We start from the raw sequence: 23,455 nt of genomic DNA, 5'->3' as shown, positions 1-23,455 counted from the left end.
CTCACTTCTTTTCAGCCTCCTTTGCTTATTCTTCTGTAAGTCACCAACCTGTAAATGTTGGAGACCCAGGAGCCCAGTCCTCAAGTACTTCCCTGTCTATACTCACCCTTTAAAGGCCTCATCCAAGTGCATGGCTATAAACACAGCCCACCTGAGATAACTCCCAAATGTACATCAGGAGCCTCAACCTTTCCCTAAGTGTATTCCAGACTGATAGACCCAACTGTTCATTCAACAGCTCCATTTGCATTTAACAGGGATTTCAAAATGAACATGGACAAAACTGAACTCCTAATTCACCACCCCCCATCTTTGCTCGCTGCAGCCTTCCCCATCTCACAGAAAAAGGGACTATGTCCTACTATTTGCTGAAGTCCAGTCTTGGAGGAAATCTTGATTCCTCTCTTTCCTGTACCCCTCCCTAACTACCTTGTCAGCAAATCCTGTCTGCTGTACCTTCCACATATGTCTGACTCCAGGCACTTCCCACCTCCCTGACTGCTGCCACCTCAAAGCCACCATCACTGCTTACCTAGATTGCTATTGCAAAAGTCTCCAACTGGTCCTCCTACTTCCCTTCCTGTCCTCGTACCATCTAATGCCTGTAAGTGAAAGTCAAATCATGTCTTTTCCCTCCTCACAACCCTACAAGGATTACTTTCTCATTTAGAGTAAAAGCCAAAGGTCTAGCCATGTCCTACAAGATACGTAGGCTCTCGACTGCCTTCCTAATCTCGTCTATTACTCATCTCTACCCTCATCACTCTGTTCCAGTGCACTGGCCTCTTTGCTGCTCCTTGAGAATACCAAGCACACTCTGCCACAGGGCCTTTGCACCTGCCCACTTTCAGAAGAATGAATTAACTAAGTAAGGTATATTCACAGAGTGAAAATGAATCATCTCCAACTTCACACAACAATATGGATGAATCTCACAAATGTAATATTGAGCCAAAGAGTGACAACTTTGTGAATCTATTTAAATGAAGTTAAAAAAAGAAAATACACACTTAGGCAAAACTAATATATGCTTTTAAAAGTTAGAAAATAGTTCCCTTTAGGGAAGGAAAGAGACATGATGGGGGCATGTTGGCAATGCGCTGTTTCTTGACCAGGATGTGTTCAGTTTATGAAGATTCATCAAGTTCTACATGTATGATATGTGCACATTTCTAATATGTACATTAAATGTCAATAAAAAAATGAGGTTTTTTTAATTTTCTTCGCTATTCCTTATTTCCAAGAAAGAAATGCAGCTTCCCTCTCCCTCCTCACCCCTGTACACTCCTCTGGACCCCACTCCTGGTCAGCCCCATGGTCTTCACCACACAAATTATGATTATTATTTATTTATTAATAACAATTGATATTTATTATTATCATTATGATCAGTCTTTGTGGATGGGTCAAGTACTTGAATTGGATTTATATCTCCCCATTTCTAATCCTACTGAGTTCCTTCATGAAATTAAAATATTTACATTGGGGATAAATTCTTAGTATTCTTAATCATTAAAGATAACAACCATTATCTCCCGGTGGGCCAGAGTCTGTGCTATGTTGGCAATATCTTCTGTTGTCTCCCCAACAGTCCTGCAAGATATGCGATAACACCGCTCTGCCCATTTACAGGTGGGGAAGCTAAGGCTTGGAAAGGCAAGAAACACTCCTAAAACCGTGCTCTTCCTGGTACTGCATGTCACACCTCCACATGCTTCCTCTGCAACAGGCTTCAGTCTGTTTAACGGCCTTTAAACCTGTTATGCTTTTCAGCCCCAACTAGAAAGGAAGGCCGGATGGCTCGTGGCCACATCTGTCTGAACTACCTGGAAACTACCTGGTTACGAGTGTTAACAGGAGTGAGAGTAATTGTCCTGCACATCCCAGGTCCTGATCCCTCACGCTCAGCCCCAAACTGCAGAGGAAACCTCTGAGAGTCAGACGAGCCAGGAGAGCTTTAAAAGTCCTGGCAAGAACTCTGAAACCAGATCCGGCCAGCATGTGTTCCTGAATATCAGCATAGACACTATATTTACCCTGCAAGATTTTCAGCACAACCGAAAGCTATAAATAACCATTAGGGCCTAAGCAAGTGGCCTTAACACATGGATTTTCTTCCAAAAATGCAGACCCATTTTAATTAAATCTGTCATTAACCTCTGGGGAGGGCAGGCCCCCTGAATTCGGTTTGCTTTTGGAGACACCGTGAGTAATTTTCTATTCTTTGACCGTGTGGGGATTGGCGCACTCCCTTGTTGTTCAGCCTGGGGGCTTGCACAGAGCTGAGCTCCCGGAGAGGAGGCTGCAGGCTTGGAGTGAATGCACCCTGCAGCCTGGGGCCCCTGGGCGTCCTGATCGGTGTGTCTTTGCAGAGACAATCCTCTCTCACCCCGCTCTCCCCCAGAACAAGATGAGTGTCATAGCTGTGCTGATGCTGCCTCTGCTCCTCCTGGGAATCAGCGGCCTCCTCTTCATTTATCAAGAGGTGTCCCGGCTGTGGTCAAAGTCAGCCGTGCAGAACAAAGTGGTGGTGATCACCGATGCCATCTCAGGACTGGGCAAGGGTAAGCTGGCTGCGCCCCCACCTGTGCCCATTTGTGCCCTGAAGGACAGTGGTGGCATGTGGGCAGACCTGCACAGTGGGCGGGGGCCAGTCCTGTGTTCTCCCCCAGCGTCTCTCATTAACCAGCAAGGGCTGCTCTTCTGGAGGCTGCGGCTTCCTTGCCTGATAGATGGAGCAGTTGGAATATCTAGGGTTGCAAACTCACAGCCTAAGGGCCAAAATGGGTTTGCGGATGTGATTTGTTTTGCCTTCATGGGGTTTCCAGAAATTTTGAAAATGCTAAGCCTTTTGCTGGGGCTGTGTACTGGTTGTGAGCCCAGATTCCGGGGCTGGGTTCAAGTCCTGGCTCCAGCACTGACTAGCGGGTCACTTCCCTTCTGTGCCTTGGATTTCCCACCTATAAAGGAAGGAGGGAGGCCAGTCGTCCCTACCTCCTGACGCTGCTGTGAGGAAGATGAGTTCATAGGCAGATAGCACTTAGAGCAGTGCCTGGGGCTGTAGTGGGCACCACTCAAGGGTTAGTAATGACAACAGTGAGCACAGTTAGGCAGAACGTGCACACTCCAGTGTGCCACACACACCCCCAGTCCCTGTTACATCCCACTCGGCCTGAGTCTTTCATCCATTCCAACCCTGGCCTTGAAGGCATTTGCGTTTGCAACCCTGAATCAGATAGTCTCGGAGGGCTCTTCCTCTGGTAGCATCTGCAACCTGAGAGGTAGTAACTGTCCTCAGGTTTACAAGACTCTGACTCTGTCACTCCAAGCAGTGGCAGTGCAACCCTCCGTGTCATACAATTCAGCGGCAATTTTGCTGCATTCTGTTGTTGTTTTTGCTGTTGCTGTTATTTTTAGTCAGGCATAGAACCCACACAGCCAAACATTCATTAGTCACTCAACAAGTGTCCATTTGGTCACTATGCTCTGAGGGTTGCCCCTTCCTAGGAGTTGCTCTGGGGGGCTGGGCGCTCACTCCCACAGGGCTGCTGTCAGGAGAACATCCACAGCCTCTGAATTCTCACAGAGCTGCTGCTCATTCTCCCAGGTGTCCTGATTGGAAAAAATCTGCGTGCTTTGAGGATGGGTTAGATTTCAGTGAGCGATCGACCTGGGTCAACCACGTAAGATAAAAAAGGAAAGCAGAAAGCAGACAGACCAGGCTGGCGGTGTGGCCCCTGGGTGAGTCCCAGAAACCATTCCCAGAGAGGGTATCCTGCAGCATTGGAATCCGTGCTCAAAAGCAGCAGTAGGGACATAAACTCAAACTCTACCTTCTACGGGGGCAAGTCAGGGCACACATATTTGTCAATCGGGCCAGACACAGGCCAACAGGGAGGACTCTGCCCTGGAGAATCGGAGAAGAGATGCCCCCCAAAGCCATTCAGAATCAAAGGCTTGGGGAAAATCTTGCTCTCCAAATAAAACATCTTTGTCTAGCATCAGGCCAGGCTGCTAACAAGCGAGCCCTGATATGACTGCAACCATGGAGACTTCCTGCCACCTTAATTGCTCCTTCCTCTTGGAAGGTCCCTGAAGGACTGGCCTGGTCACTCTTGTGGCCCCTGGTGTGTGCACACCACCGTGAGCGTACTTCAGCCATGTGCCGTAGCCCCGTGTTTCTCAGCTGGCCCCCTAGTTACACGCTTCCCAGTGGTGAAGCTCGTGTTTTATTCATGCCATTCTCACACCCAACTCAATGCTTGGTGTGCAGTAAATACTCAGAAATGTTCATGTAATGACTAATCTCTCAAGGGGACATGTGATCAGGGAAGGCACTCTCTCAGATAAGTCTGTTCTTGCATATTTGTTTAAGTGATTTCCAGATTGATTCCAATACGGTCAGAGAATGTGCTCTGTATGATTTCAAGTCTTTTGGATTTGTTGAGATGTGTTTTATGGCCTGGGATGTGGTCTATCTGGGTACACGCTCCGCGAGCGAAGGAAAAGAATGTGCCCTGTGCTGTCGCTGGGTGGAGCGTCCTGCAGGTGTCGGCTGGATCCTGTCGGTGGGGGAGGTTGCTCAGTTCTTCTGCGTCCTTGCGGGGTTTCTCTGACTAGATAGAACCCTTCTATCCACTGCTGAGAGATGTCTGTTTCAACAGTCCCACTTATTTCAGTCTCATTCAACCATACATTGTATTCATACAAATCAAGTGCCCAGGAAACACATCTCAGGAGGAAAACGGCATTGCCAGAGGACTACGGCCTAGTCTGTCCTGACTGCGCCAGCGTCCTTTTCCACTGCGTCTCACCCACCCACCCTGGAAAGAAATGCAAAGTAGAAAAAAATAAAGTCCCAGTATTTAGCAGTAACTTGAGGAGCAGGGCGTGTGTGACCTTAAATAAATGCCTCGCCTCCACACACGGCTGATGACAGTGATTCCAGCTGCCAACTGCTCCCCTTCTCACGGCCCAGGCAAGAACAGAGAGGGGCACCGGGCGGCTGACGTGGGCTGTGCACAGCCACAGCTTCCCCGGCTCCAGGGAACCCACGGGAACCCTGTGGGCAGCGCCGGTACCGGCACGGAGCCCGGCGCCCAGTATTTACTGCGGAATCAAAGATCAGGACATCCAGCCCTCACCCCAAACCCCCACAATTCAGCCATGTCTGGAATTGCGTCACCCTGCGCCCACTGTCTCTGCAGCAAGAGTGACAATCAAAATGCCCAAGCCCTGTGCTTGCTCTGCTTCCAGGAGTGCTGGACAAGGTCAGCCCCACCTGCGTGTTTTCGCTTCTAAAATGCAGTTTCTCTCCTCCACACATTTCTGAAATAAGGCTGATTTTCCTTCAATCAACAGCTTCTTACAGTCTCCACAGGCTCTTTAAAAAGCCATTTATAATCTCTGAAATCAGGAAACATCTTAAGTCGATGGCATCTTAGATTTGATGGAATATGGAAGGAGGGACTCAATTTATGGTTACTGGATGAAAAAGGAAAAGCCTGGTGCCCAAGTGCTTGACACCAGACGGATGCTGAGCTGAGCCAATAAAGAACAAGAGTAAGAGCACCTGAGTGCCCCTAAGGCCTGGCTTCAGCACGGTGACTCAGTAGGGAGTAGCACCCCTGGGCCTGAGTGCCAAGGCGGTGAGCGCACCACTGGCTCCAGCCTCCGGTGCCCCTTAGCAAAGGCAGGTGTTAGTGGGACAGAGGGCAGATGGAACGAAGGGAAGAAACACCCCTGGCAGTCTCCACGACGCCGAGGCCAGAGGTTTGGTCTGGCCCCTGGCTGCAGGCCCCTACCCCAGTGCCCAGCTTGCAACGGGGTGCCTGTCCTCAAGAGAGGGAGGAAGAGTACGGTGGGCACCAGACACCCCACCATGCCCTTCCTCAGCGGTGCGCACTGGCCAAGAGCCAGCCTAGTGTGGAGAACAAGTCACCCCCAACCTGGACGTCAGACTCCCCGGGTTCCCGTCCTGGCGTCACCGCTTCCCAGCTGCGCGACTCTGGGGGATTCATGTTAACTCACCGAACCTCATTTCTCCGATCTGTCAAATCCGCGCGGCCGCTCCGCCACTCGGGATCGCAGCCCAAACGCTGCGAGGCTGGGCATCCCGCCTCCCGGTGACGTCTCCCTGAGTGAATTCTGTTATTATAAAAGCCACAGGTATTAAAAAGAATTTTTTAAGTAAAAAGAACATAAAACACACCTAGAACCCCACCCACTCGGGAACATCCTGTGTGAACACGTCATTTTATTTCCTTTCTGCATCTTTATGGTGCTCACGTGCCCAGCGGTGAGCAGACAGGGAGGCAGCCGCCTCGTATGTACCTTCCTCTGCAGCTTCAGAAAAAAATGTCTGGTGATCTCCCGACTTTTCTCATTATTGTTACATCATGCAAAATCCTTTGGTCTTAGCGGCTTCCAAAACATACCATTGATCCAGAAACTGGGATGCCCCGACTAATACCTAGTGAACACGTCAACATTGAAGCTGAGCTTTCTTCCCCCCCTCCGCTCCTGTCCCCAGCTAGGGTGGGCTGCAGGGCAGCTTCGCGCTGTTTCTGACCCTTCTGGGGGCTCAGGGGCCACAAGGAGGAGAGACAGGAGAGCAAGAAAAACGCTTACCCACTGACAGTGTTATAAGGCGGCGTCAACTCCATGCGCCTGGCACGTGTCTAAAAGTGAGTCTGAGTCTTCCTCTGTGGCACTCTGTGGTCCTTCAGGGGCCTCCCTGGGAACGTGCACCTGCACGTCTCTGAAGTGGGGCACGTGGCTTTTTTATCCGCTTGCTCAATCCCCCCTCAGCCCCTGGTTTTCAGGCAGTGTACCCCACATAGACCCTCTCTTTTGGGGTCCAACTGCCCTCCTAGGAGGTCTTCTTGGGCAGACCTCAAAAGAGCTCCCAACCCACGCATGGCCCACCTCCGGCCACGGTGGCTTCTGCAGTTCTGCAGGTCAGTCCTCACAGAGCAGCCCAGCTTTCCTCCCCTCTGCCCTCAGGACATTGGCTGGCCCCGGGCTCTTGCCCACGGATTGCTCAGGGGTAACTCAGGCGTCCGTCCCCGCCCCCAGCTGCAGGGAAGCACACTATCCCAGTGATCCCACTGGCGCCTGCCCTCCAGGATGGGGGGAGTGGGAAAGCCCAGCTCCAGCCTGGCCCATGAGCAAAGACTCACAATGTCTTGTCCAGAGAGTCCTCCTTCAGAGGGCTCTCTCTTCTCTTCCTTGATCCATTTGTATCCTATTTGTGGGTAAAGGGAATTGAACTTCATGAAATAGGGTTAGGTTATTTCCTTTGAAAATCTGCATCTTGGACTGGCACCTAACTTTGGAATTTTATATCTATTTGATCTTAGTGCCTCAGTTAAACTTGCAATTTAATATCCTGTTACATATACATATGTAGGATTTACCAGCCTTCTATACACACACACACACTCCACTGTTACAGCATCATATCCGACATATTGTTTCAAATCTTTTTTTTTTTTTCTTCGTTTTTTGGGGGGTGAGAGGACTTACTCTATTGTGAGCTTCTTTCCATGTCAGTAGACCCATTTGTGCAACATTGGCTTTGGGCTTCAAAATATTCTATGCATAGATGCACTACAATTTACTGAACCAATCTTCTATAATTAACACATTATACATTTACAATTATCTCCAACTCTTTACTGTTATAAATGGTACCAAGATAGACAATAATATAACTATGTCTATGTTGACATTCATCACTTGTGAAGATACTGTCAAGTTTTTCTTCCAAAAGATTGTAACAATTTTTATTGCCACCAGCAATGAATGTGTGACGAGCCCTTTTTCTCATATCTTGCCAAGATTGATTTTTATTATCTGACAATTGAAATTAGTGACATTTGCATTCTTTGTTATTGGCATTGGTTTCTATCTTCTGTATACTAGTTCTTGGTGCTTCTTTTATGAATTACTTACTCATCTCCTTAGTCAATTTCTTTATTACGATCTTTATCTTTTTTCTTATTGATTTATAAGAGTCCTTTGTATATCAAATAAATTAACCCTTTTCTTGCATATAGGTTATAAATATTTTTTCCTAATTTTTCTTCTTCATCATTTTTTTTAAATTTTTTGCTATAAGAAGGGTTTTAAAGGGTAAAATCTACAAATCATTTCTGTTATGACTTCATCCTTCAAGGCATGCTCACAAGATCTTTCTGAAATGCAAGAGTATATTAATACATTCATTTCTACTTTCTTCAAGTTCTCTTATGGCTCTGTTTTTACATTTAAATATTTAGTATTTTTTCATATAATGCATATAGATTTTTTCCATCCCAAATATATTTACAAATATCACTTTTTAAATAATATGTTCTTTTCCAACTAATTTAATATGCTAACTTTATCATATACTAAATTCTCATCAATACCTGGCTCTATTTATATCAATATTTCTATGTAGACTTGAACTGCTGACACGTGGCTTTAATTTCTGAAGCTTTACAATATATTTTAATAACCAGTTTTTTCAGAATGTTATTTGTTTTCCTTCATACTTATCATTCCAAATAAAGTATGCAAATAATGCCACATAGTTTAGAATCTTTCTGTCATTTTCCAAGACCTGTTGGGATCTTGATTTACTGCATCAAATGAACTTGAAAACAAATTCACATCTTTATTGAATTCTGCCATTGATAATTTTCATGGACCACCCCTTTGTCAATAAAACACCTACACTGAGAAAAATATTCCATTCTCTGCAGTCCTGACAATTCAAGGTGACATTATTCACACAGTTACTTCTGGATTCGGGTTTCCCTCAGTCAGCAGACTGGCCACAGTGTGCCTCCTCCCAGCTCTCTGTTATGCCCGGTACACCTGCTTTTAGCCTCACTGAGACCTCTCATCCCTCAAGCCCTCTACTTGTCTTCTCCCTTTTTTTTTATAAGCATAATTTTTATTTATTTTTTTAAATTTTTTTATTTCAGCATATTATGGGGGTACAAATGTTTAGGTTACATATATTGCCTTTGCCCCACCTGAGTCAGAGCTTCAAGCCTGTCCATCCCCCAGACAGTGTGCGCTGCACCCATTATGTGTATATACACCCATCCCTCCCATCTACCCAACACCCGATGAATGTTATTACTATATGTGCACTTAAGTGTTGATCAGCTAATACCAATTTGATGGTGAGTACATGTGGTGCTTGTTTTTCCATTCTTGGGATACTTCACTTAGTAGAATGGGTTCCAGCTCTATCCAGGATTAATACAAGAGGTGCTAGATCACCATTGTTTTTTGTGGCTGAGTAGAACTCCATGGTATACATATACCACATTTTATTAATCCACTCATGTATTGATGGGCACTTGAGTTGTTTCCACATCTTTGCAGTTGTGAATTGTGCTGCTATAAACATTCTAGTGCAGATGTCTTTTTTGTAGAATGTCTTTTGTTCCTTTGGGTAGATGCCCAGTAACGAGATTGCTGGATCACACAGTAGTTCTACCTGTACCTCTTTGAGGTATCTCCATATTACTTTCCACAGAGGTTGCACTAGTTTGCAGTCCCACCAACAGTGTATGAGTGTTTCTATCTCTCTGCATTCACACCAACATTTATTGTTTGGGGACTTTTTGATAAAGGCCATTCTCACTGGAGATAAGTGATATCTCATTGTGGTTTTGATTTGCATTTTCCTGATGAATAGAGATGTTGAGCATTTTACTTATCTTCTCTATTGACCCTTTTGCCTTCACTCCTGCTCCCACCTGGCTCAGATTTCATGGCCCAACACCAGAATTGCTCTCTCTCCAATACCACAATTCCCCTGCCCCTGATGCCTGCTTATCAAACCCCAGCCAGCTTTCCTGTCCAGCTGGTCCCCTCTGTCCACCTGCATCAGGCTGCTGAGCCCTGCAGGAGAAAATCACACAGCCATAAGGTCACTTTGAGCCATTGCACTCAGGACATCCAGCTCCAGTGGGCCAGTGTCCCCAGTCAGTCTGGGTTCACCAATTCTTGGCATAAAATGGGACAATAATAAGTACCACTCTGGAAGAGGTGTTGTTGATACCTCTTCTAGATCCCTGTTCTTGACCATTTCATCCATTCGCCAAGCGCTGTGAGGGTTGGCTGCTACTGGCTCACAGACACTTGTTTTCCCAGAGACTTGGAGTTATGCAGTCCATGCACTCACCCCCAGAGCAGGCAGCCCACAGTCAGTGACTGGGTGACACAGTTGTGCAAAGGCTGGTCCTCTTGCCTCCAGGTGGGACAGCTCTGCAGTGGGATTTAGGCTCCAGAATCTTCCTTGGATCAAGCCAAGGCTAGGCTTTACCTGAGACCACGTCCTTGCTTGGCACCTAGTCCATGTCCTCACTCCCTGATAGGTGTTCTCTGAGGAGCACTCCTTCAATAAATTCTAGTCACCTGGATCCGTGTCTCAGATCTTATTCTTGGGAACCCAACCTAAGACACTACCTTGTAAGGTAACTGTGAGAATTAGATGAGCTAATGTATGTTAGTCTCTTTCAACAGTTCGTAGAACAAGTATCAGTATCATTGCTACACAAGAATGCTGGGTCTACCAACTAACGCTCAGTTGAAAAGTCCTATATTGAGTGATCCAGGAATTAGTTCCAGAGTAAATTTTTTTTAATTTAAATACATCTAATGGGTACAAGTGGTTTTTTGTTACATGGATGAATTGTATAGTGGGGAAGTCAGGGCTTTTAGTGTACCTGTCATCTGAATAGTGTATGTTATACCAAATAAGCAATATTTGATGCCTCAGACCCCTCTCAATCTCCTCTATTCTGAATCTCCACAGTCCGTCATCCCACTCTGCATGACCATGTATACCCATCATTTAGCTCCCACATATAAATGAGCACATGCAGTATTTGTTTTTCTGTTCTTGAGACTTTCTGCTTAGGATAATGACTTCCAATTCCATCCAAGTTGCTGCAAAAGACATGATTTCAGTCTTTTTCATGGCTGAGTAGTAGTCCATGGTGTATGTGTGTGTGTGTGTGTGTGTGTGTGTGTGTGTGTATTTATATATCACATTTTCTTTATCCACTCATCAGTTGATAGGCACTTAGGTTGATTCCACATCTTTGCGATTGTGAATTATGCTGTGATAAACATAGACATGCATGTGTCTTTTTGATATAATGATTTCTTCTCCTTTGGGTAGATACCCAGTAGTGGGTTTGCTGGATCAACTTTTGGTTCTTTGAAGAATCTCCATGCTGTTTTTCATAGAGGTTGTACTAATTTACATTCCCACCAACAGCATATAAGCATTCCCCTTTCACTGCATTTGTGTCAACATCTATTGTTTTTACTTATTAGTAATGGCCATTCTGACAAAGGTAAGGTGATATTTCATTGTGGTTTTAATTTGCATTTCCCTTATGATTAGTGATGTTGAACATTTTTCCATGTATTTTTGGCCATTTGTGTATCTTCTTTCGAAAGATGTCTGTTCATGTCTTTTACCCACTTTTTAATAGGGTTATTTGTTTTTTTCTTGCTGATTAGTTTGAGTTCCTTATAGAGTCTGGATATTAGCCTTTTGTCAGATGTATAGTTTGTGAATATTTTCTCCCATTCTGTAGGTTGTCTGTTTACTCTGTTAATTATTTCTTTTGCTGTAGAGAAACTTTTTAGTTTAATTAAATCCATTTATTTTGTTGTTGTTGTTGTATTTGCTTTGGGGGTCTTAGTCATAAATTCTTTGCCTAGGCCAATGTCCCACAGTGTTTTCCCTAAGTTTCTTCCAGAATTTTTATTATTTCAGGTCTTACATTTAAGTCTTTAATCCATCTTGAGTTAATTTTTGCATATGTTGAGAGATAAGGATTGAGTTTCATGCTTCTATATGTGGCTCTTCAGTTTTCCCAGCACCATTTACTGAATAGGGCATCCTTTCTCCAGTGTATGTTTTTGTCTGCTTCGTCAAAAATAAGCTGGTTATAGATATGTGATTTTATTTCTGGGTTCTATTTCATTCCATTGATCTATGTGTCTACTTTTATACCAGTGCCACGCTGTTTTGGTTACTATAGCCTTATAGTATAATTTGAAGACAGGTAATTCAATGCATCCAGATTTGTTCTTTTTGCTTAGGATTGCTTTGGCTATTTAGGTTCTTTTTTGGTTCCATATGAAATTTAGGATTATTTTTTCGAGTTCTGTAAAAAACGTTGGTATTTTCATGGGAATTGCATTGAATCTGTAAATCACTTTGGGCAGTATAGACATTTTAACAATATTGATTTTTTTCCAATCCATGAGCATGGGATGTTTTTCCATTTGTTTGTGTCATCAATGACAGGAATCAGTAGGATTTCTATAGAGTGATAACAGCCAAGCTGAGAATCAAATCAAGAATTCAGTACCATTTACAATAGCTGCAAAAAAACAAAAAAAACAAAAAAAACCTAGGAATGTACTTAACCAAGGAGGTCAGAGTAAAATTAATTAGACAGAAAGTGTGTGTGTGTGTATATATATATATATATATATATATATATATATATATATATATATATACCTGGCTGAGTTATCTACCCCTAGAGAAAATGTGAAGGAAATTGGTGATATGTGGTCTGAAAAAACATGATAGCTGTTTCCAATATCTTTAGATTGATATATCTTTAGGTCTGTAGTGGACAGAGTCATCTTTCTGTTCAGTAAAAGGAAGAATTTCCAATAATCATAGCTTTCCAACAAAGGAAGAGCTATTTCACTGCACTGTGAGCTCCCCTTCACAGGGAGCAACCAAGCTGAGGCTGGAAATGACAAAAAAATTCCAGCCCAGGGATGTGGCTGGATAAAACAACCTCTAAAGGACCTTGCTTTGCTATGACTTTTGAACTCTTTGAGTTCTTGAGATCCTAAGAGAGGGGGCTCACCGTCAGTGGCTCCATCCACACAGTGTGTCCGCCCTGCTTCCTTCTTCCCCACAGAGTGTGCTCGGGTGTTCCACACGGGTGGGGCAAGGCTGGTGCTGTGTGGAAAGAACTGGGAGAGGCTAGAGATCCTATATGATGCCTTGATCAGCGTGGCTGACCCCAGCAAGGTAAGGCCTTCCAGCAGTTGGCTTGGGTAACCCCTGTGCACCGTTAGCCTCCACTCATTGCTCAGGCCCAGCTCTTGGGCCAAGTGGGGGAAGTCTGGTGATTGCTTTGGGGAATGGGACCTTGACATAGGCATGTCTGCCAGCCATGAGGGGTTGTCTCATTTTGACCACTCACCGTGACAAAAATTTGTTCTTTGGCCAGCGATTTTTGCCCTGATTCTATAAACTCATCCTCAAAAGGATCCAGAAGACAGGGGATGTCACAGGTATGGGTTGTAATTACAAACACAGTTGACTAAAACAAACACAGAAAAAGGAAAAAAAAAAAAAAAAAAAAAACCTCAGGTGCTCAAGTGCTATCTCCTTCAAAGAAACCAGGGAAATGAAATTGCCTTCCAAGAAGTTTCCTAGGAAGTGAACACTTACTTCAATGAGGCTGCAGTTTTCCAGGCATTTCTAGAGCAGTGTTCAGGGAATTGCCTTTGGAGCTCCCTTCAGGATTTTTTCTTAATCTTTACCCTTGAGGTTGGATTTGATGTGTGCAAACAGCCAAAATTCATTTGGAGGTGAGTATGGCCTTTGAGGAGAGGGATTGAACAGGCAAACAGGGCAACACCAAAGTTTCCAAAGTGTGTTTCTTGGGATGTTGTTAGGTATTGGGTGAAAATGAGGTTTTGTGGTCAACTGTGTGGGAAATACTGTTAATCCAAGCTTGTCTGGTTTTTATACCGAGGGACTCTGGGGAGCCTTTGATATGCTAATATGCATTGTGTATCTCCAAGAAGAACTTGGGAGAATAGTCTGTGTTTCCCAAACAAATGAGGCCAGGGAACCCCATCTTCAAGGGCACATCTCAGGACTAGTGTTTGGCAAACACTGGGATTGCATTGATCTCATGGTACCATCAATGTGCCCAACCTCCCCCTCTAAACCAACAGTCTTGATAACAGCAAGTGTCTAGGGCTGAACATAGTTTCTGGCACACAGTAGGTGCTCCAAAAATATTATGTTGAGTGTATGATTTTGGTCACAAACAAAGTGTGCTACATTTTTGCTATGAAGTTCTGTGATGGATTTTCTTGCAGGTTGTAACCCAGTTAGGAAAGGAGCTTAGAAATGTTAAAAGTAACAGTCACCAATGGAATCAGTGCACAGCCTCCAAAGGGAACCATGGTGAAGGACAATACTCATTTGGATTTATCAGTTCTGGAACCTTGGCCACAAGTTCAGACTTTATTATTACCTATTTATGTTTGGATTTGTTATTGTTGTTGCCCAGGTCCTCAAGAATGTATTCTCCATCCATTTTCATCCCAGAGTCACTTCTGTTTCTTCCTCTTCATTTATTCTTTTTTTGGCAGTCATTTTATGAGCTTTGAATTTCAAAAGGGGTGGCTCTTGGATTGAGGGTCCCCTAGGTCTACAAGAGGGAGGAGATCCCACACATGGTCTGCCTCTCTCGTTGGTTCAACAGACGTTCACCCCAAAGCTGGTCCTATTGGATTTCTCGGATATCAGCTGTGTCCCGGATGTGGCAAAAGAAGTCCTGGATTGCTACGGCTGCGTGGACATCCTCATCAACAATGCCAGCATGAAGGTGAAGGGGCCTGCCCATAAGATTTCTCTGGAGCTGGACAGAAAGATCATGGATGTCAACTACTTTGGGCCCATCACACTGACCAAAGGTCTCGTGAGTTTGACTTTCCCATGGGTATCTGGGACACCCAATGCTAGGGAGGGCTCTGTTATGTAGCTGGGACAGTCTTCAAACTTTGGATGGAACCCCCCAACCCCCTCAGAAAAAACCCTACCTATTTGGTGAGGGCTTTCGCATTCTCACTGAAAATGTTGATGAAAGAAAGGGGATTTAGGAAATACCTTACTGGTGTATTTCAACTTCCCTCTCTGTGAAACCCCCTCTTCCCACCCAAGCCCTGCCCTTTACCACTCTCTGCCTACTCACATCCATCGCTTCCCTCCAATGCAACATCTCTGGGCCATTGTCTTCATCCTTTGCAAACATTTTGTTCTATCAACCTTGCAGTTGATCTGCTGCTAACCATGACAGTTGGTCAAAAGAGATTCTGTCCTCAGAAATGAAGAAAAAGGGTTTATTCCCAAACTACAAGAGACCAGGTATTCTTTCAACCCCTTCACAGAAACAGGGAAGGCAGGAGGACGTCTCCCTTTAAAAGATCAAGTTGTGGTTCCCATGTGGACCTGTTTGAGGGGCCAGGAGCCACCAGGTGGAGAGTTCTTGCCGCCAAGTTGAAATGCAGGGCTGCAGCCTGGAGGGTGGGGCTGGAGAAGCCCATGGGGTAGAACCACAGTTGAAGCTCCTCCCCACGTTTATCAGAGCAGAAGCTCATGGAGAATGTAAGCATGGAGAACCCCTCCATTTGGGGAGTGGGGTGCCCTGAGGAGGCACGGGTTTAGAGCCACCTTCTCTGCAGCCAGCTCCCATGCCAGGAGCCTCTAGGGTGGGATTCTGAGGAGTGAGATGAAGGGAAGAAGCAATTGGGGCAGAAAGATGCTGCCCAGTGTGCCTAGAATGGTGCCCCAGAGATAGCAGTTTCTTCCAGTCCAGTCCCTGTGGACACACCGTGCAGTCAGCAAAGGTGTGTCATCCTAGCAAAGCTTGACAAGGACTGTCCACTGGCATCAAAGTGAGGAACGGAAGAAGTGGAATGGAAAAGGGCAGGACTGGTTTCCCCTTCTGGCTGCACCTCTAACCTGCTGAGGGCCCGAGTCTAGTCGTGAGCCCCGGGCCTCAGGTCGCCCATCTCTGACACGAAGGGGCTGGGCCTAGCCCACCATTCGGACAGTGGAGTCTTTGAACACTGTCTTCTCATTTCTGCCATGTCCCTGCTACATAGGGACTATTATTTACTTAATATCTTTCTCCAAATGTCCTCACTTTTAAATTAAATTCACTTTAGGATGGAGCCTTATACTGCCAACAAAGTTGAAAATCCCTTTCACTTTCAATAAAGAGAGGGCAACCTGAAAACTAAACAAAGGAAGTTCTCCCAAGGCAGCCCGAGACCCCCAGAGTCTCCCATCTCTTTGCTAAAAGGTTGGCACCCACAGGAGAGGCAGCAAAAACACATTAGAACTGGCAAGAGACTTCCTTCTGGAGGCAACAGGAGAACTGAAAAGGGAATACTCATCTTACCACTGAAATTCATGTCACTTAATGCACATTGGAGGGGGTCATTTAAAATCACCCAGCAATTCACCAGCTGAGTCCGGCCCACACTTTGGACACACTGGATAAATGACAGCCGGGCCCATGCCATCTCTGCCCTGCCACACTCTAATCACCATGGAGGCAGCTGAGCCATGTGTGATGATGGGGGTGTGGCGAGGGCCTGTGCTGCCTGGCTCGGGCCAGGATTGCGAACTGAGACCCATTGTCCCTGTCTTCCAGCCCTGCTCCCCAACATGATCTCCCGGAGAACAGGCCAAATCGTGCTAGTGAATAACATCCAAGGGAAGTTCGGAATCCCGTTCCGCACGGCTTGTGAGTTGCTAAGACGAAAACGTCTTCTGTTGCATGTCTCATGCTAAGACACGAGCTGCTGTGTCTATGACAGGGCGTGTGGTTACAGGGGAGGGGCCCGGGATGAGACCGTCCGTCTGCTGGGTTGTCTTCCACCCCTGGACTTCCTATTTTTCAACCTCCTGCAGCTGGCATGTCACCCTGGGAGATGCCGAGACAGAAAAGGTAAGGTCTGTCTCCCTGCAAAGTTCAGAGTCTCACAAGCAGGCAGGACATGTGCTCGCAGAACATGACAATGCCAGATGAAGGTCACACTCCTGACATGGACACACAGCCCCAGCTCAAATGGCCCTTCCTCCATAAAGGTGCGCTTGAAGCGCAGGGAAGATTACAGTTGGGAAGGAGAAGGACAGGTGCACATCACAGAATGGGACAGGGACAGAGATGTTCTGAGGAAGACAGAAGGAGAAAGGGTCAGGATTTCGGGGCAGGGGCAGCTCCAAAGGTGAGTCCTTTAAAAAGTTCAATGGGGAGAAGGACTTCTGGGTGCATGTTCATGGGATCTAGTCGGAAAAATTCTGGAGATGTTCCCAGTTCCCATGAGGTAGGTTGTGGGAGGGTGAGGAACATGCTTCATGGCCCACAGTTCCATGTGCAAAGCAGAGGCTCAGAAAATATTCGATGGGTAGAAGGGTGGAAGGAGGGTGGTGAAAAAATGGGTAAGTCCCTGTAGGAGTTTGCTCAGGATTTCACAACAAAATACCACAGGCTGGCGGCTCACACAACAGAAATTTATTTTTCCCACAGTTCTGGAGGCTGGAAGTCCAAGATCAAGGTGTGGGCAGGCCTGGCTTCTGCTGAGGCCTCTCTCCTTGGCTTGTGTGTGTCCAGCTTCAAGCTGTGTCCTCACGTGGTCTTTCCTCACGTCCGACGTCTCTGTGTGTCCAAATTTCCTCTTCTTTTAAGGACACCGGTCAGGTTGGAGTAGGCCGAGCCTAATGGCCTAATTTTAAATTAATCACCTCTTTAAAGACCTGTGTCTAAATACCCATTCTGAGGTACTGGGGGTTGGGATTTCAGCTTATGCATTTCAGGAGGGAGGACACAATTCAGCCCGTAATGTCCCCCAGTAGTGTTTTACCTCCCTTTTTCCACTTGTGGCGTTAGGTAGTTTAAGCCCACGGTGCTGTAAGACTGTCACATAAGAATGAAGTTTATTTGTTCTCCACGTGGCAGTCTCGCTGGGAAGGGCTCAGGTCACCAGGCACCACGGTGCCTCAGGGTTGTCGAGGGACCCAGGGTCTTGCAAAGTCATGGCACTGATACCGGTGGTCACAGCTGGGTCCCTGCCCCTTTTGGGTTCTGGCTGGCCAGAGGAGGAGAGAGTAGGGGGAGGCGTGCCCAGCGTCTAAAGCCCCAGGCCGGGAGGTAGCACCCACGACCTCTGCTCACACCCTATGGGAGAACCCGGTCACACCTAAGTGCAAGGGACGCTGGGGAGCCCAGTCCACCTGGGGCCCAGGAGGAAGGGAAGAATGGGCTTGGCCCACACACAGCAGTTTTGGCCGCATCCTTTTTCCTCCCTTCCCCAGCCCGCTCATAAATCCCCCCATGGTTCCTTGTAGTTTTCAACTTTCCATACATGTTCCTTTCAGGACCTGACGACTCTTCACTTTCCTTACCCCACACCTTCATTCATTCAACAAACAATGTCTCAATGCCTAAAGTCAGGTGCTGGGGACACAGACAGAGGTGACATGATGAATGGTGAGGTTGGGCACTGCAATGGGCCCTTTGGCCACTGACCCATATAGGACAAACTCACTGGTTTCCCTGGAGCAATTCCCAAACACAGCATTGAGGGCTAAGAATTTCCACGGGCCATCTCCACCCCTCCAGCTGTAATCTGGCTTCTCCGCAGCTGAGGAAGGAAGGGGGACAGAGTTTCCCATGCAAATGTCTGAATAAAAAGATGCCACCCTGGACCAGCCCCAAGCTCTCTTCTTCCTCCCAGTCTGGCTTTGGAAGGACATGGGGAGGTGATATGGGAGTGTCCAGAGGTCTGCTGACTGCAGGAGTGGGTCTCTTTTGACCACGCAAAAGAAATGCAATGTCCCTGGGTGCCACCATTCCATTAGCATCCACCCAGGTGGGGAGACTGGGGGCTCTGAGGCTCAGAACCAGACACCGGCATCACGCCATGTGTCCTTCCTGTTGCAGGCGCGCGCCCCTCTCCTGCACTAGCCACACCACATGGAAACCACTGCCGTGTGCCTGCCCTGCTGCCAAGCTGTGGGTGCACTGCCTCTGTCCCACCTCCGGGGCCCCAGCTCCTTGTCCAAGACCCCACCCAGAGCAGGGGCTTCACTGTTGAATGACTGAAGGAATCCGGGAGTTGGTGGATAAATGAACAAGCTGAGCTGATAGCCTTTTTCTTGATAACACTTGTATTGAGATATAATTCACATGCCATAGAATTCGTCCATTTAAAGTTCAATGGTTTTTAGTACACTCACAATTGTGCATCCACCACCACAATTTTAGAACATTTTCACTAGCCCCAAAAGGAAGCCCCCCACCCCTGAGCTATCACCCGCTGGTGTCCCATCCCCCCAGCCCTAGGCAACCCCTGATCTACTTTCTGTCACTCTACATTTGCCTACTCTGGACTTTCCATGTAAATGGAATCACACGATATGCAGTCTTTGGTGACTGGCTTTTTCACTCAGAATGTTTTCAAGGTTGACCCAGGCTGCAGCATGGGTCAGTGCTGTGTCCCTTCTATGGCTCAGTGACATTCCACTGGGGGATACACCACATTGCATTTGTCCATTCGTCAGCTGATGGACGCCTGAGTTGCGTCTGCTTTTTGGCCCCTGTGAATAACGCTGCTCTGAATGCTCACGCACAGGGTTCTGTGCGGACGTACATGTTCACTGCTCTTGGGTCCCCCTACGAGAGGAACTGCTGGGTCACGTGATAGCTATGTTTAACAGGTGAGGGGCAGCCAGGCTGTTTTCTAAAGTGGCTGTACATTTTATGTCCCCTCTAGCAAACCAGAAGTGTTCCATATTCTCCACTCCTTGCCGACAATTATTGTCCATCTTTGTGATTCTAGCCGTCTTAGTGGTGTCGAACGGCATCTCACTGTGGTTTTTTTTTTTTTTTTTTTTTGAGACAGAGTCTCACTCTGTTGCCCGGGCTAGAGTGAGTGCCGTGTCGTCAGCCTAGCTCACAGCAACCTCAAACTCCTGGGCTTAAGCAATCCTACTGTCTCAGCCTCCCGAGTAGCTGGGACTACAGGCATGCGCTACCATGCCTGGCTAATTTTTTGTATATTTTAGTTGGCCAGATAATTTATTTCTATTTTTAGTAGAGACAGGGTCTCACTCTTGCTCAGGCTGGTCTCGAACTCCTGACCTCGAGCGATCCACCTGCCTCGGCCTCCCAGAGGGCTAGGATTACAGGCATGAGCCACCGCGCCCGGCCCTCACTGTGGTTTTGATGTGTATTTGCCTGTTGGCTATAACAATCTGCTTTATGTCGGCAGAACTGGGTTCACGGTGAACCACGAGGGGAGTCCTAACAGGGCAAAGAAGGCAGGAGGCATGGGTTCTAGCCAAGATTCTGCCATCTTTGGCTGTGCAACCTGGTACCTTTCACATAACCTCTCTGTGTTTCTCATATTTCACTATTCATAAAGTGGGCAGAATAGCTCCTCTGTGTCTTTTCATTCAGTGTATTAACGAGACAGCGAGTGTCACACAGGTGCAGAGAGGCTGCAACGAGATGATGTACGGAAACTCACTGCACAAACCAAGCAGGGGCCGCCTGGGGGCACAGGCTGAAGCAGGTGCCCAGCTGCGTTTGGTGTGGCCAGCATGATGGCAATGTATTTTTAATTCATTATTTAATATTTAATTATTTAAATATTGGGATATTTCAATGAAAATCAGGACTTCCAGCTCCTCCTGAGCAACCACAGGGCCTGCCTTCCCGTGGCGACAGTTGGCCGGAGCCCAGTGCTGCCGCAGCTTTTAGGCAGAGTCTGGCTTCCCCATTCACTGTGGTCCCCGGCCAGCCTCTGAACTGGCATTCTCACACTGTCCACCGTAGACATCTTTATTTGGGACCCTGATGAAAACCAGAGTGATCACGAAAATACCGACCACTCATCAAAGGGTTTCCATGGGCCAGGCACAGTGTGATGGAACCAACATGGCTCATTTGTTGGGTTAGCCCCATTTACGGGTGAGGAACCCATGACCGTAGCACCTGCATTCGAACCCTGCACGGCAGGGGGTGGGGGGAGATGGTTTTCAAAGGGCAGCCTGGAGGGGCAGGCAGGGAAGAAGAGGGGATAGCTGGGTCCTCAGGCTGGGAGAACCAGGAAAGGGGTTTAGTTGTAGGTACCTGGGCACAGTGGTAGGGACGACCTACTCCCTCCCTCTGCCTCCTGACACCCCCAAATGTGAAGTTGGGATTCACCACACCCCAGATGTGGCTCTAATTTCCCAAAGCTTCAAGGAACATCCACTTCACTCCTTTTGGAGTGCCTAGAATGATTCCTGTTTACCCAACCCATGGCCTCTACGATTTGAACTGAATTTGGTGAATGGGTTACATGCACTGGTTCTCTGAGGAAACGGGGCTCAAGAAAGCAGGAGGTGACACCTGTGCTACAGGCTCACCACAGCCACCAGTGGCCCCAGACCTTGGAAAAGCCCCTCGGGTATCAGCCTTCCTGGGAAGGAACGAGAACTCATGCTTATGCTGGGCATTTTATATGTGTTTTCTCATTTGATCTTCACATTAACTTGGCAAGGGAGATATTATCCCCATTTTAAGTTAAGAAAACTGAGCCTCAGAGAGGTAAAGCGATTTGCCCAATATCACACAGCAGGCAAGTGGCTAAGCTGGATTCAATCGTAGCTCTGCCTCTTTCCACCACTTCCCAGGGGCTCTCTGACCCCAGCTACAAGGCGAGGGCTGGACTTTTGAGGCCCCTCCCAGCTCTGAGCCTGCAGGAAGGTGTGTGTCAGTCCTCTTCTCTCCAGTGCCCCCACCAGACCCTCTCGTGCTCAACTGGCTGGTTTCTCTTCCAGATGCTGCCTCCAAGCACGCTGCACTAGGCTTCTTTGACTGCCTCCGAGCGGAAGTGGAGGAATATGACGTTGTTGTCAGCACCGTGATGCCGACCTTCATCCGGTCGTACCACACGTATCTGGAGCAAGGAAACTGGGAAGCCTCCATGTGGAAATGTGAGATTTCAGAGGGAAGCTGGGAGCTCCTGCAGGGACTCTGGAAGAGTCTGGTTTCACTGGGCCCAGGGGGGTGTTCCTGAAGCATGAGTCTGGGGGTGGTGGGCCTCTGGGACAGGCTCACAGCAGGGTGGGGGCCCCAAACCTTCAAACCTGGGGCACCAGGTAGAGAGAATCCTAACCTGCAACCAACAGACCATGCCCTGGCTCAGCTCAGCCACTCAGCTTGCTCTGCGACCTTGCCAAGCGACTGCCTGTCTCTGGGCCTGCCACCCCTGTGTCACAGCCAGGATTTGGTCGTTGAGAACCTTCCTGCTCCCCCTTTCCCAAGGAGGCAGCACAGAGTGGAGGCAGAGAGTCCAAAGCCAGGCCACTTGCACTGCAAGCCTGCCCCTGCCACGTGTCATACGGTTGAACATGGGCAAGTGCCTTCATCGCTTTGTGCCTCAGTTTCCCCTTAGAAAACGAGGGACAATAGCAATACCTACCTCACAGAGTTGCTGGGAGGACTCACGGTTCTGGCTTCCAAAGGGTTTGGCACAGCAACCCACCCACTGTGAGCACTCCAGAAATGCACCTTTTTATTATCACTATTCTAGGACACTCTAAATCCAGAGATGCTCCACCTTGCCCAAGGCTCTAGGTCTTATCTCGAGGAACCGAGATGAACCTAGATCGGGGACAGACCAGGGGTCCCCGGAGGCTCCTGACAAGCACAGCTTCACAACAACAGCCCCATAATTCATCCGGGACCTTCTTATTTCCTAAGCTCGTTCTGTCCCGTCCACCCCTCAGAACCCCCCTGTGAGGTTATGGGGCGGGAAACTGGGCCCGCCGTAGGGAGGAGGAAGTGGACGCCCACGGGGTAGAGTGTCTCCCCCAGGGTGCGGCGGCCCGTGGCGGGCGGGGTGGGCCTGGAACCCGTGGCTCCAGGGCCGGCCCCACGCCCGTCCTTGCACACGCATGCACGGGGTTCTGACCCGCGTGCTCCCCGCTGAGCCCGCACCCCCGGCCCCCCGCGGGGCCCTGCAGTCTTTTTCAGGAAGCTGGCCTACGGCGTGCACCCCGTGGAAGTGGCGGAGGAGGTGATGCGCACCGTGAGGCGGAAGAAGCAAGAGGTCTTCATGGCCAACCCCATCCCCAAGGCCGCCGTGTACGTCCGCACCTTCCTCCCCGAGTTCTTTTTCGCCGTGGTGGCCTGTGGGGTGAAGGAGAAGCTGAACGTGCCAGAGGAGGGTTAACCGCAGGGGGCCAAATGGGCCGCCCCAGGGGAATAAAAGTCTTCCCTTCGATGCTGGCTCTTCTGTTCTGTCCTTAGCCCTGGGGGGCCCGAGCCAGCCACGCCCCTCACCCGAGACCTCCCTGTGGGAGACGTTCGCCACACAGTGAGGATGGTCGGACCCAGAAGTTTCTCTACTGTGTAGGGTGTCAACTGCGCAGAGAAACGGGAGCCCTAAGCATCTAACCCCGCATACTCACACACCGTGGCCGCTGGCCTGCTCCGAAACTCACTGAGACCGCCGGTTTGATACAAGCGTGGCCTGCCCACGTCACCCTCCAACAGCTGGAGCGGCACTTGGCGACCTTTAGGACAGCATTGCTCTGTTGAAC

The 23,455-nt window shown here is 48.0% G+C and overlaps 1 protein-coding gene across 1 annotated transcript; it reads left to right on the top strand.

Annotated features, from left to right (window-relative positions):
- Positions 1-2,410: 2,410 nt before the first annotated feature.
- On the top strand, positions 2,411-23,128 carry DHRS7C (dehydrogenase/reductase 7C). Its single transcript, XM_045569491.1, has 7 exons — positions 2,411-2,564; positions 12,969-13,081; positions 14,032-14,034; positions 14,556-14,766; positions 16,512-16,604; positions 21,689-21,844; positions 22,877-23,128. Exons 1-7 carry the CDS (start codon positions 2,411-2,413, stop codon positions 23,083-23,085), a joined length of 939 nt encoding a protein of 312 aa, XP_045425447.1. The 3' UTR covers positions 23,086-23,128.
- Positions 23,129-23,455: the final 327 nt, after the last annotated feature.

This window comes from Lemur catta, chromosome 15, assembly GCF_020740605.2.
Source record: "Lemur catta isolate mLemCat1 chromosome 15, mLemCat1.pri, whole genome shotgun sequence".
Lineage (NCBI taxonomy): Eukaryota > Metazoa > Chordata > Mammalia > Primates > Lemuridae > Lemur > Lemur catta.
This window is presented reverse-complemented; position numbering and strand designations above follow the sequence as displayed.